At 35.1% G+C, this 17,919-nt stretch overlaps 2 protein-coding genes and 1 long non-coding RNA gene across 7 annotated transcripts; all 3 read right to left on the bottom strand.

Moving 5' to 3' along the window:
• Nucleotides 1-7,624: 7,624 nt before the first annotated feature.
• LOC142166226 (uncharacterized) lies at nt 7,625-9,644 on the bottom strand. 5 transcript variants are annotated; one of them, XR_012696422.1, is made up of 3 exons: nt 9,436-9,644; nt 9,248-9,365; nt 7,625-7,931 (listed from the first exon to the last, which is right to left on the bottom strand). It is a non-coding gene; the product is annotated as an uncharacterized LOC142166226 (long non-coding RNA). The 5 variants fall into 5 exon arrangements; XR_012696423.1 differs by lacking the exon at nt 7,625-7,931 and adding an exon at nt 8,030-8,265; XR_012696421.1 differs by lacking the exon at nt 7,625-7,931 and adding an exon at nt 8,273-8,855.
• Nucleotides 9,645-13,617: 3,973 nt separating this feature from the next.
• Nucleotides 13,618-16,320, bottom strand: LOC142165742 (uncharacterized). Its single transcript, XM_075224109.1, has one exon. It carries the CDS (start codon nt 16,318-16,320, stop codon nt 13,618-13,620), a length of 2,703 nt encoding a protein of 900 aa, XP_075080210.1.
• Nucleotides 16,321-16,801: 481 nt separating this feature from the next.
• LOC142165741 (5-epiaristolochene 1,3-dihydroxylase-like) lies at nt 16,802-17,140 on the bottom strand. Its single transcript, XM_075224108.1, has one exon. It carries the CDS (start codon nt 17,138-17,140, stop codon nt 16,802-16,804), a length of 339 nt encoding a protein of 112 aa, XP_075080209.1.
• Between the last annotated feature and the right edge of the window lie 779 nt (nt 17,141-17,919).

Here is a 17,919-nt window from a genome sequence, read left to right as displayed (position 1 = left end):
AATCCATTCCGACCCTCAGATTAAAATCTCACTATCGAACCGGAAACTTCAGATTTCAATTTTCAGCATTTCAAGCCTTAATTAGCTAAGGACCTCCAAAACACAATCCGAACACGATCCTAAACCCGAATCACCCCACGGAGCTAACGAAACCATCGGAATTCCATTCCGAGGCCGTCTTCACACTGTTTTGGCTACGGTCAAATTTCCAAAACTTAAGCTCTCATTTAGGGACTAATTGTCCCAAAACTCTCCGAAACTCCAAATAATTCCTCCCGACAACTCACAATAACAGAAACAAATACAGGAAAACCAGTTAATAGGGGATCAGGGTGTTAATTCTTAAGACGACCGACTGGGTCATCACATCAATTTTTGCACTTATCACATGCCTCTCAAAGTTACAACATATAAGTCGTGTTCCATTACATAAACCTTCGCAGGGGTTTAAATTCCATAGTAAAATAACGGGACAATTTATTTTCACGATTAATTTATACGGAGGTAAGCCAGTCGGGTGTAAAGTATGCAAGAATCTTCATATTGACTTTGATCAGTCATTTCAATAGTTTCATCAAATGCTACATATGTTCTAGATTCACCAAAAAATTGGGTTATGAGCATATCATTTATTTCGTCAAAAAAATCATTTTTTGTTGTTAAAATAGCACGAGAATTAGTCAAAGATATATCACTAGTAGATGTGTACAAATCCGGATAGGTAATTCTAAATAACAGATTCAGTGATTCTTTTTCCCTTATAAAGAAACAATGAAACAATCAGGAATTTCAATCTTACCTTGAGAATTTAGTTTTTCTTTTTTGCTCCTTATTCGCATCAAATAGTCGCAGAAAGCAGGATCTGTTCTTGCTCGCATGTTTATTGATAACCGCAATTTTTCGAGTTGGTTCCAAATTTTAGAACACAATAAACTGTCACATATGAAATCTTCTTTTTTTTCCACTCCGAACAATTGGAAAAGTTGGTCTAAAATCACCACCAAAGATGACAACTTTTCCACCAAAGAGTGTGTTTGTATCCATTAGATATTTCAGTAGTAAATCAAAAGCCTCTATCAGCTGTTTTTTGGCCATAAATACTCCGTCCACACAATTAGTTTAGCATCTCATATCAATGATGCAAGTGAACTTTGCTTACTGATATTACATGAGAAATGTTATCAATATCAATAGAAAATTTAAAACGAGAGTGAGCAGTTCGTCCTCTGGGAAGAATTGAAGTTGCGACACCAGATGTTGTTGTTGCTATACGAATCCTTTTGATCGTACAGTAGCCAATAATGCGCGGTACAAAAATATTTTACCAGTTCCTCCGGGACCATCAATAAAAAAAGCTCCACATTGATTCTTAAATATTCTAGCAAGGATTATATCATATGCTTTTCGCTGATCATCATTCAATTTTGTTTCTAGTAATAAATCTTCTTCTGTAACAATTATATTTCTTTCAAAATGAGAATCTTGAGCCTCCCTAGTAGCATAACAAACTAAAATTCTTTCTGGTGTGAGTGTAAATTCATTTATGTCACGACCCATTGAATGCAAAATGTCATTAATATAGTTTAAGGCCATATGACGAATCTGTTTCGAGTTTAAGTTTGGCAAAATCTTGAAGTCTTCGGACATAGAATCTTCAAATTGATTCCAAAGTTCTTTCGGGTTAGCACGATTACAATATACAAGATGTGTAGCAAATAAACGTCTTAAACTATAAGGCATCTGATATCTTACAGCTTCTAACATACTATCAACTAAGTTATTATCACATTGTAATAAGCCTCATTTTTCTACTGCTTCTCTAAATGTACTGCAACATAATCCATTTATGGGTAGCAAATGTTGATATGATTTTGGTCCTCTAGTGTTCATTAATAATAATCTAAGATAATACTTTTATCCTTCTATTGGATGCCATGTGACTTGTTACGCAGCACCTTCCTGAGATTCTTTGGAAGAGCGACGTAAGGCTAAGCAACTGATGTCAGTGCAGTTACTGTCCGCCAACTGAGGTCCCCTCCGTACGCTAGACTAGATTGTCAGTGTCGTACGGGAAAACCAATGTCAAGAGAAATTGAGAGAATAGAAATGAGAATTGAGAATGAAAGAAAGTTTGATTGCATTAATGAAAGCTATTACAGAAAGGTAACGTGGTGTCGAGGGGGAGAGACACCAATACAGAGAATGTTTGCTTTCTAGAAAGTTTTAATTGCTTGATCCCCCCTAATAATGCTTAAAAAAAATAAATCAAAGCTACAAGACTAGACTTGATTAATCTAGAGAAACATAATAGAATTACATGAAATAAAACTACTCTATATTTACAATGAAAAGGAGTTAGTTTTCTACAAGGCAGAAACAGGTCCATTATTAGCAGCATTGTCTTTGGCATCACGATCTGCGTGCACAATGTTGTCTACGCACGCGGCACACTTGGCATGTACCTGCGGCTGGGCACTGGCAAGGGATATCGGTGGGGCGATAGAGGCACATGCGCGCTTGTAACTTGGCGCGGCCAAGACCACAGGGCCGTCCGTGGATCTAGGCATTGGGAGGGTTGCTAGGACGCCATAGGGCACGCCCAAGGGGTCATGGGGCATGGCTGGAAAGCCGCCCATGACAGACTATACGTCCAACAACATCACCTTTCTTTCGACGTGTCCACATTCTATATTGTTTGGACCATACAAAGTATTTTGGAAATTTCTAGTAGAGTAAATTTAACTTCTTTGCATTTCTGTATTCATCACAAAGAATTCTGTCAACATGGTTTTTCTGATAATGGGGTTATTCACAATTGAATTTATGGTCTGTGTGCTTTTAAAAGAGATAAATTGTTGTCCATCAAGATTTAGCTGAAGATGGTAAATGGATGGAGTCATTTCGCTAATGGGAAAACCAAATAAACGACAAGTTGGCTCCGGTGGAGAAACCCATCTAGCAGATTGATATTCTTTGATCTCATCTATTTCAATATTAGGATCATCATGCATGGATGAAAAAGGCAATTTTACCATGTCCTTTACAAATATATTTGTAAAGGTATTTAACAAATTTAATATCAGAACAAACTTCGACATTAATATGGAAGTTAAATTTTCTCAATATATATGAATTGTAAGGAACGACCCATGAATTGTCAAGAAATTGGCATCAAATATTTGCAAATTTACCGTTATTTCGTCTTCTATAAATTGGGTATCCATTTTTCCCTTATATGTATGATCAACAAATTCTTTTGGATATTTGAACTTACAATATTCTCTATTCTTCATACAAGGACATTTAGGATTTAAGCTACCACAAGGTCCATGCATCATATGTTTAGTAACAAGTGAATACAGGTAGTCATTCTTATCAGATTCGGGCAGTTCAACACAAACAAATTTATCATAAGCTTCCGAAGTTAACAATTTATATTCGTTATTTAGTATGATAAGAAAATGAGCATGTGGAAGACCGCGCTTTTGAAATTAAATAGTGTACACAAAAGCAGCAACTTTTCCAAATATATTTCTCTTCAGTATATTTGTTTTCATCTCCTCTACCTTAGCTCTAAACACTTGACTAATTAAATCGGGTCTATTTTGTACCTCATCTGTTACTAATAAATGTTCTTCTATTTCTGTCCATGATGGATTACATGTCATTGTTACAAATATATTAGGTTTCAAAAAAAATTGCACTAATGCAATAGCATCCATATATCGTTGGCTCATATCTCTAGGACCTCCTATAAAACTTATAGGTAAAAACATTGTCTACCTATGTTGCATGCCTCTCAATCACCATGTCTTAGAACATCAAGAATCCCCGCTAACGCATCAATTCGAAATAAATCTTGATTAAATGAATAGAAATCTAACCTTTGAGTCTCAAGCTTGGTGAATTCGTCAACTAAGTATTGTTGGAATACTCTTCCAGCATTTAAAACTCCATTTTCTTCTCCATCACTCATTTGGAGCTTGTAACAATAATATTCACGGCATGACACAATATTTCTTTTTCGTTTCTTTTTTTTCTAGAAGTTCTGCTTCCATGTCAAGTAGCATGTCAACTGAACACACGTTTAGTACACTTGGTAGCTATTCATATCACAATAAGTTCTGCGGCTAATAATATTATTCGTTCGAATAATTTTTTTAATACCACAGTGTCATCCGTTTTGTCCATAAGGAAATAGCAATGGATACTGCAATGGATCGTAACAGCCATAGTAATAATTTAGCAATTGACTTTTATTACTATGTGTATAAATTCGAATATGTGGTAGAGAAAAATTAGAACTACTTCCATCTTCTATCCATATTGCTGCTACTTCAGATGATGTTGGTAAGTTATATGTTCTTTGATCTAAACTAGAGTCAGACTTAAGTGCAATGTAGAAGTTTGATAATTCTGAGATATCTGTTAAAGATTTCAAAAAGATAGAGTATGGATTAACTTTAAATATGCCCATCAAAGTCCTGATAACCGATTCGTTAAGCTTGTCAGAGAATGTCATCCGATTTGCTAGTTCATTATCAGTATCATATGAATACAACTGTAGATTTTTGGCTGGTTGACTCGAAGGAAGGAGGTCATTTATGAAATGATACATTTTCCCTTGAACTCTAAACGTATAAATACCACAAATTCTTCTTGCTAAATCTCTGACATAATTCACTCCAAGAGAAGTAAATGCAAATATATTGTTATGCAATCTAACATAAGTGCAAAAATGTTTGGACTCCTCAGAGTTTCTTAAATAAATATTTAGGAGTTGAGAAGGTAGTCCATAGTGAATCAATTTCACTTATCCATTATCACAGCAAAATCCCAGTGATTCATATTGAAATTTTTTGGCTCTACAAAACTTATAATTCGGTACAGTTTTCAGTCTATAAGGGCTACTGGGAAAGTTAATAGTGTTCCACTGACCCAATTTTTTAGATCTACGACTTGTGTTTTTTGGGGTTAACCAAAGGGAAAAAATGACAACCTCGAAAAATAAATGACTGAAATGACTTTAAAGCTATAAGAAACCAAACCTCTATTTGCAGTGTTATGCATAGTAATATCATTCTGTTCAGCGCATGTTCCCGATGTGGACCCTAAGATATAAGGAATTAAGCATATAAGTCTGGCTGTTTGAACATTCTACAAATTTGAACACCATACTTCCACACTTAAACTATACAACAACAACAACAACAACAACGACCCAGTATAATCCCACAAGTGGGGTCTGGGGAGGGTAATATGTACGCAGACCTTACCCCTACCCCGAAGGGTAGAGAGGCTGTTTCCAGGAGACATACTTCCACACTTACCAACTTCAAAAATACAGGAGCTATCACGTACATCTCTGACATTATTAAAAATAGGGGAATCTTGAACTGTAGAGATATTTTCTAAGACAAAAAAGGTGTTATGAATGTATTAAATATGTAAATGTTTAATGTCTCATAGTTCAGTTCAGGATAACAAAATCTTAGTTTACAAACCTGTTCTAAATATAGAAGATGAGCATCCTCTTAGAGCAACTGTTTGTTCAGCAAACTCTCCATTAAACTGATAAGAAGTTGATACTTCAGTGGAACTACTGATTGGCTTCTGTGTTGGCATTCCTGATTCACACAACTAGGTGAAATGATCTAAATCAGTTGTATAAAATATGAAATACCTACTAACTTTACAATAGTGTAGAATTCGAAAATATGAACAACAAATGTTGATTAATAGACTAGATCAGAAAACATGATCCTTCCTTATTGAAACTCTATTCTTCTGGTTCCTTAGGCAATGTCTTAATTCAGTATTGAATTTTTCTTCCTTTATTATATCTTCAGATGTTATCTGGGGCTTAGTGGTACTGATCTAGATTTGTAGCTCGCAGATTTTTCAGTTTTGATGATATGGTTAGCTCTTTACAAGCTGGACTTTTGCTGAATACTTTGTACTTATGTGTGTATCTTCACTTCAATTTTGATATTTACAGATTATTAACTGAATTTCCATTAACTAGCTTCCTAAATAGGTAAAATTGATCTCTTTTAGCTTAATTAAAATTTTTTATAATATTCTGTGCATATCATTCCTTTGTCTTCTTGAAATAGGTGCAATTGATCTCTTTCGCAGCAAATACTATACAAGAAAAATTTCTGAATATGAAGCATCAGTACCAACATATAGTACGTGTGTGCAAATTGGCCTTTCCTATGCATTAGTTGTAAATGAAGATTTTGAATGTCGAAAAATCGTGAACCCCAGTTGCTTACGGCTTCTCCTATGTCATCTCTTAATGGCACGTCAAATTAAGAGAGCATCCACAAAACACAAAAGAAGGAACGAGAACTGAAGCAATATGGAACGCTCAGCTGCAATTCTGTTTCAGATGTCTTCGCTCAAGGATATGCTTCATCAGGTGTTTCCATACAGTTTTATCTCATTCACTGTGTTTTTTTGGTGTGTGTGTACTTAAACATGTATATGTGTGTATGTCTCTATGTGTTTCTATGTCTTAGGAACTAAGTAGCATATTCAATGAATTCATTCAGGTTAACGAAAAAATTAAGGCAACATTCAGGCAACAAGTACGGAAGTTTAAAGTGCTTTGACTACTCGAGAATTGGAGCTGATGAGAACTTCATACAGACTGCAAGTTGAAATCGATGGCTTCATGAGAATTTATGGTATTTATGGTAGATTATAGAGGCTTTTGCGTAGTATTATAATCTGTTTCTTCTTTTTTTGGTAATGCATTTTTTCCCAGCTGTCAAATTACTTGCTTTCACATTCTTAAAATAATATATATTACGATCCTCTAATTTACTACTTTAAATATGAGCTTAAGACTAAATTTAGAACTTCCAATAATATCAGTTGTTTCGGATAAACAAACACATACAGAAAACTTTTTCTACGCTATTTAAATAGTGATGAACCGGTGATTGACTTTTATTCTAATTGCTTTTATAATTTCCTTTCAATTCTTGTCTTTGTTTTTAGCTGATCGAGAGACCTCTCTCAAACATTTGGATGAAAAGATTTGTTGTCTAACAAGGAGGCGTGACGAGATACTTATAAGTATCAATAACATAAGGTGCTATTCTTAAACTATGTGACACTTTTATGTGTGGAAATGCAAACAGAGAGTTTTGTATCTTTAATATAGGGTAGCCTCTTTCTGTTAGCAAATTCTATATCTCAAAACAACTGTTAGTAAACTTTAGCATTGGCCTTTGCAGACATGAATTCATTGTGTCATGCCTGCCTTTTCAAAATGAAGTTTTTGTAGAAGATAATGATGACGTATGCACTATGCTCGCAGACAAAGAGCTATTACGGAATGAAGTTCATAGTTTAAACAAAAAAAAAGCTTTGGAAAGTTCAACAACAGCTTTTGTGGAAGAGGTTCTTGAAGATCTTCAGCACGCGACATCTGCGAACTTTCTTCCTGTTAATTATGTTTCTATCTTCTATATATCTTGGTATCATTTCTGCTTTATATTTTTTTATATTCTTCATTAGTAATATAATAATGTCAATACCTCTTATAGCCTCTTCTTTCTTTTTTGAGTGGGCTGCTGTTTTACGTGTAACAGCTTGAAATACCATTGCTCTGTTTATCAACAACTCTGCAAGAACTTTAAAGTGTGTATGCTTGATAAAAGATACAACAATTGGTGTTTCATTTTCTGAATTGGAATTTGATGTGAATCATAACTTTAGACGTTGAAATAAGAAGTGACAATATTGAGAATGAGAAATTGCTCAACGATATTCACGAATTAAACAGAACTTTGCCTTCACTTATGTTGACCAAAACGCAAGAAATGGTAACAGTCTTCTGCTTTACTTTCCACCTTTCCGTTTAATGCCATCTTTCACCCCTTTTTTATTTTTCACATCCTTCATTGTTGTTCATGTCACTTGTATGTTGAAGTTATCCGTACATGAATATATCAACAAATCGGTTAATTCTGAAAATCATAAATTTCACTTCGACACTTTCATAGTAGTTAAATAATGAAGAAATAATGTCTTGGCTCAGTGCTCTACTAGAATTTCTAACTGTGACTTTGAGAGTCTTGAAATTCAAGCAGGTCAACATGTAAATGATTTAGATGCTCTAGACCAGAACTGATGTAACAATACAAATGCAAAGAACAATCATATCTTGTTGGGCCGATGCATAGCATGGGCTTTTCACATCTAGTACAGAAATAAGCCAGACCAAAATTATCTTACTTATAACTCTCATATCTGGAAAAAAAAACCCAGAAAGAATTGAGTTTCACAAATTTATAAGATAATCTCAAATCTCCAAATAATAGAACAAATAAAAATAAATACAATGAATCTGATGATATGAGACTGGATTTATTGCATTTGTCCAAATACTAAACCGAAGAGAAATAAAGTAATGGTGGAGATGAGTAGGAAAGGTAGTTTTTCACTAAATGCATTCTAAGCGAAGTATAAAACTACTGTCCGAAATAAGTTTGCACTACAGCTCAAACATGTTACAGCCACACTACGAAATTTGCTACATATCCAATATATCAACAACTAAACTCCCAAGTCCAAAAATATGATTCCTGCCAAATTGGAAAATAATTTCTACAGTCTAAAGGTATGAAATAATATCTAACTACCAAGTCAAACAATAAGACATGTAATCTTCATCAAATACTTCAATACTTTCTCGAGTTTGTGGGTCAATTTCTGTTCCGGATACTCCTTCCCTAACCCATTCAATATCTTTTCACTTTTAAATATAGTATCATCTAGTCGTTGCTCATGCCACACTTTCATACGGCCTTCCATATTCCCAGTTGCTTGTGTATTTTTATCTAAATCGAAAAAAACTTTTGGCTTAAGTTTAATAACAATTTGACACTCCTCTGCCATTGGATGATGGATATAAAACACATGTTGAACTTGAGAAGCAAAGATGAAAGGTTGATTTTTGTGTAGAGTAGATAATTAAATTCACAAGAGTAAATCCATAATCATCCGACAACTAAAATGAGATCATATTAATCCAATCCTTTTCAAATAGCAGCATATTTTTCTATACAAGAAGTTCAAATAGTAGAGATGCAAACAACCTTAAAGAGCCTAAATAACTTGGAAAGGAGAAACCTAGTAAGTATTTCAGAACAGAAAAATACTTTCTTTTAACTATCACATTACAAAAAATAGATTTACATAGTATTAAATTAAATTAAAGATAGATATGAACCTGTGAAAGCCTCACCAAGAGTCTGAACCCTATATCAATGTTCTTCCAATAACTTGCCTCCCTTTCCATGTCTTCTTCAATCTCCAAGTATATGTGATTAAATTACCAAAGCGTTTGTCTGAAGAATTCTAATTAATAAAAGAAACTGTAATTTCAGAATTAGGAGGAGGGAAGCCGAAAATTCTTACCGCCAAAATTTTTTCCTTCTAAATCTCCGATACTCTCCATACATAGCTTTTTTCGAGACTGCAATTTGTATATATTGCTGAGATACATATCAAATTTGACTAAAATTGGACTAGATTTGATAAAACAAAAATGACCCAATTTGACAGTTCGCACCATGTTAGGGTTTTGAGGTCTTCTAGGAAAGGAGCCGAGAGTATCTCGGCTAACTTTTGGTTAGCAATTAACGTAAGTTACAAATGTGGTCTAGGTTTATATATTTTTTTAAATTTCTACTTTATTTTTTAATTCAATATTTAACAAGTACTAGTAATATTATTGATTCAACATAAAAAATTATTTTTTAATTTATAAAATAGTATAATAATGTGAACAATAGAGAGTACATTAAAAAATTAAGAAAATTAGAAAGATAAAAAAAACTCATAGAAAATAAAATAACTAACATATTTTAACAAGTATCTATGATGCAATAGTGTTAAAATTATTAAGAGATAGAAATTGGCTATAATATCATAACTTTTAAATAATTAAAAATAATAATTTTGACAGACATAAAACTAAGAAATGGAGATCAACTGCAAATGATCAGATATAAATTTCGGATCATATGTATATTTTTAGAAGAAATATTCAAATAATATTTACTCCTATGATGTTCTCACTTAGTAAATATGCAATACTCTAACTTTATTATTTGAGTTAATCTCAATCTTCATAATTCTACATATGTATAGAACTTTTATCATTTATTTGTTAAAGTATCTCGAGGATCAACAATAGTAATTAGGAATTTAATACATCATTTGCATAGGAATTCTTGGGTGTATCCCAAGCACTAAACAATTGGGTACAATCGGGCACTTGGGGCGTAAACCTCACAAAACTAAACACCATACATGATCATTATGTTATTTTAAGGCCGGCGAGTCCTAAAAAAACCTTTTAAAACATTGATTAATAACAAGAGAACTCGTCTATTCTGTGGAAAAATATCAAAAAAATATACAGTACTAAATAAAAAGAATACTTTCTTTTGCTTCTAGAAAAGAATGATTTACAATTAAAAAATATAGAGAAATTTCCGGCATTAATGTAAATGTTCGTAATTATCAACTATAATATGACATTTAAAATAAAGTCCTAATCTTTTGGACATTTTATATCTAATGTCGGTCTTTTCATGACATTTTGTATTGAATGTTATAAAATAATAACACTTGATACAAAATGTCATTGTTTTTACGACATTTTGTATCAAATGTCATTATTTTTACGACATTTTGAATCAAATGTCATTTTTACCACATTTTGTCACAAATGTCATTCTTCTTTGTGATATTTTATCATAAATGTTGTTATTTTTATTTCAAATATCACTAAATAAATGTCGTTGTATCCTTACTTTTTTGTAATGACTACATTTATTACAAATCATTAAAACCCGAAACATCAGAAAGATTATACAATACTGAGGTTGACAATGGAATTAAAAAACCTGCTGCTATTAAATTACTCACGGGAAGGTTTATAAGGAGTGGCATTAAGTTAAAGGTCACCCTTTCTAGCAATAGTTATTCCAGCTAATTCAGTCAAGTCCAAGTCTCTTGGCTTCATTCCGGTTGAGAGTTTCCAGTTGATCGAAGTGATACAGCAATCGAGCCAATGGCAAGTAAAGGTTAGCTAAACCAAATGATATTCCAAGACAAATTCTCCGTCCACCACCAAAAGGAAGAAATTCAAAATTATTACCAAAAAAATCCACAGAGCATTGCTCAAATCTCTCTAGCTTAAAGTTTTCTGTGTCATCCCAATATTTTGGATCTCTGTGAAGAAACACAGTCGATGGAGCAGCAGTCAAGCTCTTACTATTATCTGAAGTTGTGCTTCAATGGAGATGAAGCAGTGGATCGTCCACCATGAGAGCCCAGAGAGAGAGAAGAGAAAGGATGAGAGAAGGTTCCAGAATTTGTGTAACTTTCTGATTAATTGAATTAGAAAGAGTGAGTGGAGACTCCACTATATACAAATCTAAGACTAAGCACTAAGCTAAGACAATTAACTAATTAAGAGAATAATTATAGTTCTTAACACCCCCCCCCCTCAATTGGAGGTGTAGCAAACACTGACAACTTGGCCAATGCATCGTTGTACTTGATCCCTGTCAAAGCTTCAGTCAAAACATCTGCAAGTTGGTCATCAGTTCTGATATGTTGAAGAGAGATCAGACCTGCTTGGAGTTATTCACGTACAAAGTGACAGTCGACCTCTATATGCTTGGTTCTTTCGTGAAATACTGGATTCCTAGCAATGTGTAATGCAGACTGACTATCACAGTAGACAGAAATAGGTAGAGAAAAGGGGACAGTCAGTTCTTCAAATAACCTGCGTAGCCACACTAATTCACCTACAACTTTTCTCAAGGCTCGATATTCTGCTTCTGTAGAAGACAGTGAGATGGTCTTTTGTTTCTTGGACTTCCAGCTGATGGGGCTGTTGCCTAGCAACACCAAATAACCACTGATGGACCTCCTAGAGTCTGGACAAGCAGCCCAGTCAGAGTCACAATAAGCTCTGACTGTGTGATCTTCATCCTTTGACATAAAGATTCCCAGGGTAGGATCATTCTTTAGGTACCTTAGCAAATGAAATGCTGCTTTCAAATGGGGCTCCCTGGGTTTCTGCATAAACTGACTTAAGTGTTGAACACCATATGCTATATCTAACCTAGTATTGGTCAAGAAATTCAGCTTCCCTACTAACTTCCTATAATAGGTAGGATCCTGCAATTCTGCTCCTTCCTTGGCCTTTAGTTTCACATTTGGATCCAATGGTGAAGAGCAGGTCTTGTGTTCTAGGCAATCATACTCCTTTAGCAGGTTCAATGCAAACTTCCTTTGTGATATAATGACCCCATCTTCCTTATACATAACCTCTAATCCCAGGAAATAGTGAAGCTGTCCCAGATCCTTGATCCTGAATTGCTCATGTAGGAATCTCTTAAGTTGAGCAATTTCTTGTTCATCAATCCCAGTTAACAGCACATCATCCACATACACAACAATATACACTGAGTCACTTCCATTTCTCTTGTAAAAGAGTGAGTAGTCATACATGGAGTGTGTGTATCCTCTTGAATAAAGTGCCTCAGTTAACTTTGCATACCATTGTCTGCTTGCTTGCTTTAACCCATAAAGAGATTTATTCAGTTTGCATACCAGGCCTGGCTTGTCTAACACTAGCCCAGGTGGCACCTACATATATACCTCCTCATTGAGATCTCCATGCAAGAAGGCATTGTTTACATCTAACTGTGAGATGAGCCAACCTTTCTTGACTACTGTAGCTATTAAAGCTCTGACTGTTGTCATCTTTACAACTGGGGAAAAAGTTTCTGTATAATCTATTCCTGCCTGTTGAGTGTACCCTTTAACAACTAATCTGGCCTTGAATCTCTCAATGCTACCATCTGCTTTGTGTTTCACTTTGTACACCCATCTACATCCAATTGCTTGCTTCCCAGGTGGCAGCATTACTAAGTCCCATGTATGATTTGAATGTAATGCATCAAATTCTTGTGTCATAGCAGCTTGCCATGCAGGATCAATAGCTTCCTCCTCATATGATGATGGTTCCCTGTCATGACAAATATTTCTCACAAGAGCCTGACTATCAGGAGTTAGTAGATCAGAGGCAATGTGTTGGTTTACAGAAAATAAAGCATTTAGGGAAGTGGAATTATTCTTGAATTTAGGTAAGGAATGAACATTGTCCTGTAGATATGTAGGAAGTTTATGAGTTCTGTGTGACTGCCTAGTTGGATGGATTTGTTCTGTATCTGTTTGTGCCATGTTGTGTTCTGATGGTGTGTTGTGTAGTGAGGAGCTAGATGTGTGTTCCTGATGATGTGTGGATATTCCATGAGATAAGGGACTGGCTGCATGTATAGGTGACATAGAGATAGGTGTGTTATCCACATTTCCTTGGTCACTCAAGTTTTCAGTGGTCTGCATGTTTCATGTGTTTTTAGGAAGATGTTCATCAAGAGAGTCAATGAAAGGAACAGGGTAAAAAACAAGTGAGTTGGAAGACTTGTTTATGCTACAGTTAAAAGGAAAGATAGATTCATTAAACACAACATCTCTGAAAATGTAAATCTTTCTAGTGGCCAGGTTCAGAACTTTTTACCCCTTTGTGTTGAAAGGATACCCAACAAAGACATGAGGGGCAGTCCTGGGATTGAACTTGTCCCTATGTGGTATTGGTATAGTGGGATAGCACAAGCATCCAAAGCTCTTGAGATGAGAGTATTTTGGTTTTCTCTTATACAACAGCTCATATGGGGTTTTATTGTTGATGGAATTGGATGGCAATTTGTTTATTATATATGTAGCACAGAGGACACACTCACCCCAATATCTCAGAGGTAATTTGGATTGGAAAAGGAGCGCTCTAGCTGTTTCAAGAAGGTATTTATGTTTTCTTTCTACCACACCATTTTGTTGTGGTGTATATGGGCAAGTTCTTTGATGAATGATTCCTTTGGACTGAGACAATTTGGTTGCTTCTCCACTGGTAAACTCTAGTCCATTGTCTGACCTTATGGACTTGATGTTGATACTAAACTGGTTTTCCACCAAGGACATGAAGTTTTTAAGAATATCAATAACATTACTCTTGCTAGACAAAAGATGTGTCCATGTAGATCTGCTATAGTCATCCACTACGGTGACAAAGTACTTGTGTTTATCATGTGTAGGAATATGATATGGACCCCATAGGTCAACATGCAAAAGCTCAAATATTTTGTTAGATACACTGGTTTTCTGAGGAAAAGGTAATCTTTCTTGTCTAGCCATTGGGCAAATGGTACAGGTAAAGGGTTGTTTAGGAGAGAAATTAGCAGGAATGGAAGTAATCCTTTTCATCTTCACAAAGGGAACATGTCCAAGCCTGTTATGCCACAACACATTTACATTATTTTCAGTCCAAGATTGAGGGAAGAAACCAGGCAATTCAGAAGATACATCCTCAAAATGAACATGTTTACTAGCACTTGCACATGAATTATTTACAATGAGAGAGGGAAAAGAGACACACTTATTGGTGTGGATTGGTACATTTACAGTAGAATGAGTTGGACAGTGTGTGTCACAAGTGCAACAAGTAGAAATGACAGGAAGTCTAGAATTGTCCTTTTCTGCAAGACTTGCATTGTTTTTCTTTAAGCAACTTGGGCATAGGATGTATAGCCCATCATTCACTTTACCAATCACCAGAGGCCTCTTCATTGAAGGGGCCTGCAACACACAACAGAGATTGAAGAAGGCAACAATACAGCTTAAATGAGAAGTTAAAGAGTGGACAGAAATTAGATTGTATCTGAAAGTTGGAACATACATCACTTTATCTAGAGTGATCTTAGAATTGAGAATTACACTGCCTATTTCTGTCACCTTTACTTTATAGCCATTTGGAAGTATGACCAATAAGGGATAAGGTAGGTTGATTATATTGGTTAATAGGGATCTGTTGAAGGTCATGTTATTTGATGCCCCTGAATCTATAATCCATGAGTCAGCTTTGTTCTTGAAACATTCACATGAAAGTTTGCCAAAATCAATTGAGGAGGTACAAGCTACCATACCTGCAAAGTTTGTTGTTCCTGAAGTAGCATTAATACCACCTCCATGATCTCCTATCCCAGATGACTGAAATTGTTGTAGCAGGGTCACCAACTGATTGTACTCTTCCTTGGTAAGGCTCACATTCTGAGGATTGTCATGACTAACATATCTATTCTGACTATCATTCTCTGCAGGTTGAGATTCAGTGGCTGCCACATGTGCATTGGCTAGAGTCCTGTTGCCTCTGTTGAATCTGTTGGCACTATTGTTGTTGGAACTTTGCCTTGTGTTTTGACTGAAACTGTTTTGTCCTGTGTTTGGATTCTGATAGTGACCAAAATTCTGTCCAAAATTCTGTGGATATCCATGAAGCTTGTGGCATTTCTCTTTAGTGTGACCTGGCCTCTTGCAGTAGTCACAAAAAGGTCTGTTTCTGCTGTTATGATTGTTGCCGGGAGAGTAATTTGTCCTGAATGTGTTAGGTCTGGTTGTATTGGCATTCAAAGCTGATGATTCCAGTACCAGATGGCCAGTGGGCTTGATTTCCCTCTGCCTTTCTTCTTGGATTAACAAAGAAAAGGCTTGAGCAATTGAGGGAAGAGGATTCATCATCAATATGCTCCCTCGAACAACAGTATATGTCTCATTTAATCCCATAAGGAATTGTATGAGCCTCCTATCCTGCTCTGCTTTATGCATACTTTCCTTAGCCCCACACGAACAGTTGCAGGCACAATGAGATTTAGTAATCAAAGTATTGAGCTCCTCCCATAGTTTCTTCATTTTCGTATAGTAACTGGTAATATCAAGTGATCCTTGAGACAGATCATTGATCTCCTTCTGAATTTGATACAACTTTGTTCCATTTGTTTGATCATATCGATCCTCAAGTTCTCTCCACAATTCAAATGCATTAGCTACGTATTCAACACTATCTGCGATCTCTTTAGTCAAAGAGTTTAAGATCCATGATGTGACCATGTCATCACACCTCTCCCATAAGCGAAAGTTTGGAGAATCTAGATCTGGTCTTTTACAGTCTCCGTTAATAAATCCCAATTTATTCTTCACAGACAATGCTCGCATCACACTTCTTCTCCATGATCGATAACCAAAGCCATCAAAAGGAGCAGGGACTAGAGCTGCCCCAGGATTGTCAGATGGATGCATGTATAGAGGATTACTAATGTCAATGCCTGATTGACTCAGAGGCTCATTCACAGTTGGTACTGTTGGATTATCGTTCTCATCGGACCTCATACTTGTGAATTACAGAGAAATCTAAGAAATTTTGATATCTAAAAATATAAGATGAATGAAATTTAACAATGATTCTCAAAGAATTGTGAATCAGAAGTAAAAGAAACCTGTTCTCAAGCTATATCTTGAAATTCATGGAGAAATGAATCTGCATATGTGCGATTAGGTTTAAACGATCATCAACAAAGGAAGAACCAACAGATCTCGTGGATTGAATCTAAAATCGAAGCTCCGGCTCTGATACCATGTGAAGAAACACAGTCGATGGAGCAGCAGTCAAGCTCTTACTATTATCTGAAGTTGTGCTTCAATGGAGATGAAGCAGTGGATCGTCCACCATGAGAGCCCAGAGAGAGAGAAGAGAAAGGATGAGAGAAGGTTCCAGAATTTGTGTAACTTTCTGATTAATTGAATTAGAAAGAGTGAGTGGAGACTCCACTATATACAAATCTAAAACTAAGCACTAAGCTAAGACAATTAACTAATTAAGAGAATAATTATAGTTCTTAACACCTCCCAATGCCCAAACATTAACCATCACTTTAGTATTCACTAGAATAATGTAGCCGTTTATATCTGTACTTTCCCTGCATTCCCTTGGAACCAAAAGTGGAGATGGCGGATGAAGTCTCAAAGTTTCTTTAATAACTAACTTTAAGTATTTCGGCTCCTCCGCATCATTTTCATCAAATGTTACTTTGTTTTTAAAGGCTTCTCTCACTTCTGCCTGAGCTTTGGTGAATAAACTAGGATTCTTCATCATTTCAGCCATAGCCCATACAGTTGTTGTTGATGAAGTTTCTGTTCCGGCAGTAAACATGTCCGGCAAATTAATAAAGGCCAAGTTACAACATGAAATTATTTTTCTAACAAGAAATTATTTTTCTTGGTAAAAATTAAAAATATTTTAGCTATGGCAATGGATATGTGAGAGTAAGAAAAAGCATAGGATTGTAGTATTGATCAATAATACTTACAACAATAACAACTTTGATATTGTCGTTTGTGATGGGAAATTGAAGACTTGTATCATTCATAAGTCTTAGTAGGACATCAATTAAATCTTCACCTCCTAATGCTCCATTAGTTTTCCCAGTTGCAAGATTTTTCTTGTGCTCGTTGATGACATCCTCAACAATGGCATCTACCTTAATGTGGGCATTCAGAAGTTTACGCTTCATTCCACTGAGAACATGAAGAAACTTGTATGAAGGGAAGATGTCAGCCACATCAAAGCCTTCAAATGAAGTTTTGTAAATGCATACTAAATACCTCAATTTAATTAATTTATTATAGAGTTTCTTTTTACAAAAAAATGCCAGAATCATTTCTAATGAAAATTGTAGCATAGTATTATTTTTGTTTAAAAATATTGCATTGGTCAACTAAACTTTGCACTAACTAAAATTTGGAAAATAAAAATTGTAAGATGAATTAAAGACGTACGTGGAAAGAACAAAAGGCTAGATGAAACTAATTAAAACTAATTAGCAGTGCATAGGAAGATATCATCGGAGTATTTTATTTGTCTGGATTTAATATATGATGATACCGTAAGCATGGCAGATGAAAAATAATTATGTGCAAAGAAAAGATAAC

Source organism: Nicotiana tabacum, chromosome 11, assembly GCF_000715075.1.
Source record: "Nicotiana tabacum cultivar K326 chromosome 11, ASM71507v2, whole genome shotgun sequence".
NCBI classification, from domain to species: Eukaryota; Viridiplantae; Streptophyta; class Magnoliopsida; order Solanales; family Solanaceae; genus Nicotiana; species Nicotiana tabacum.
This window is presented reverse-complemented; position numbering and strand designations above follow the sequence as displayed.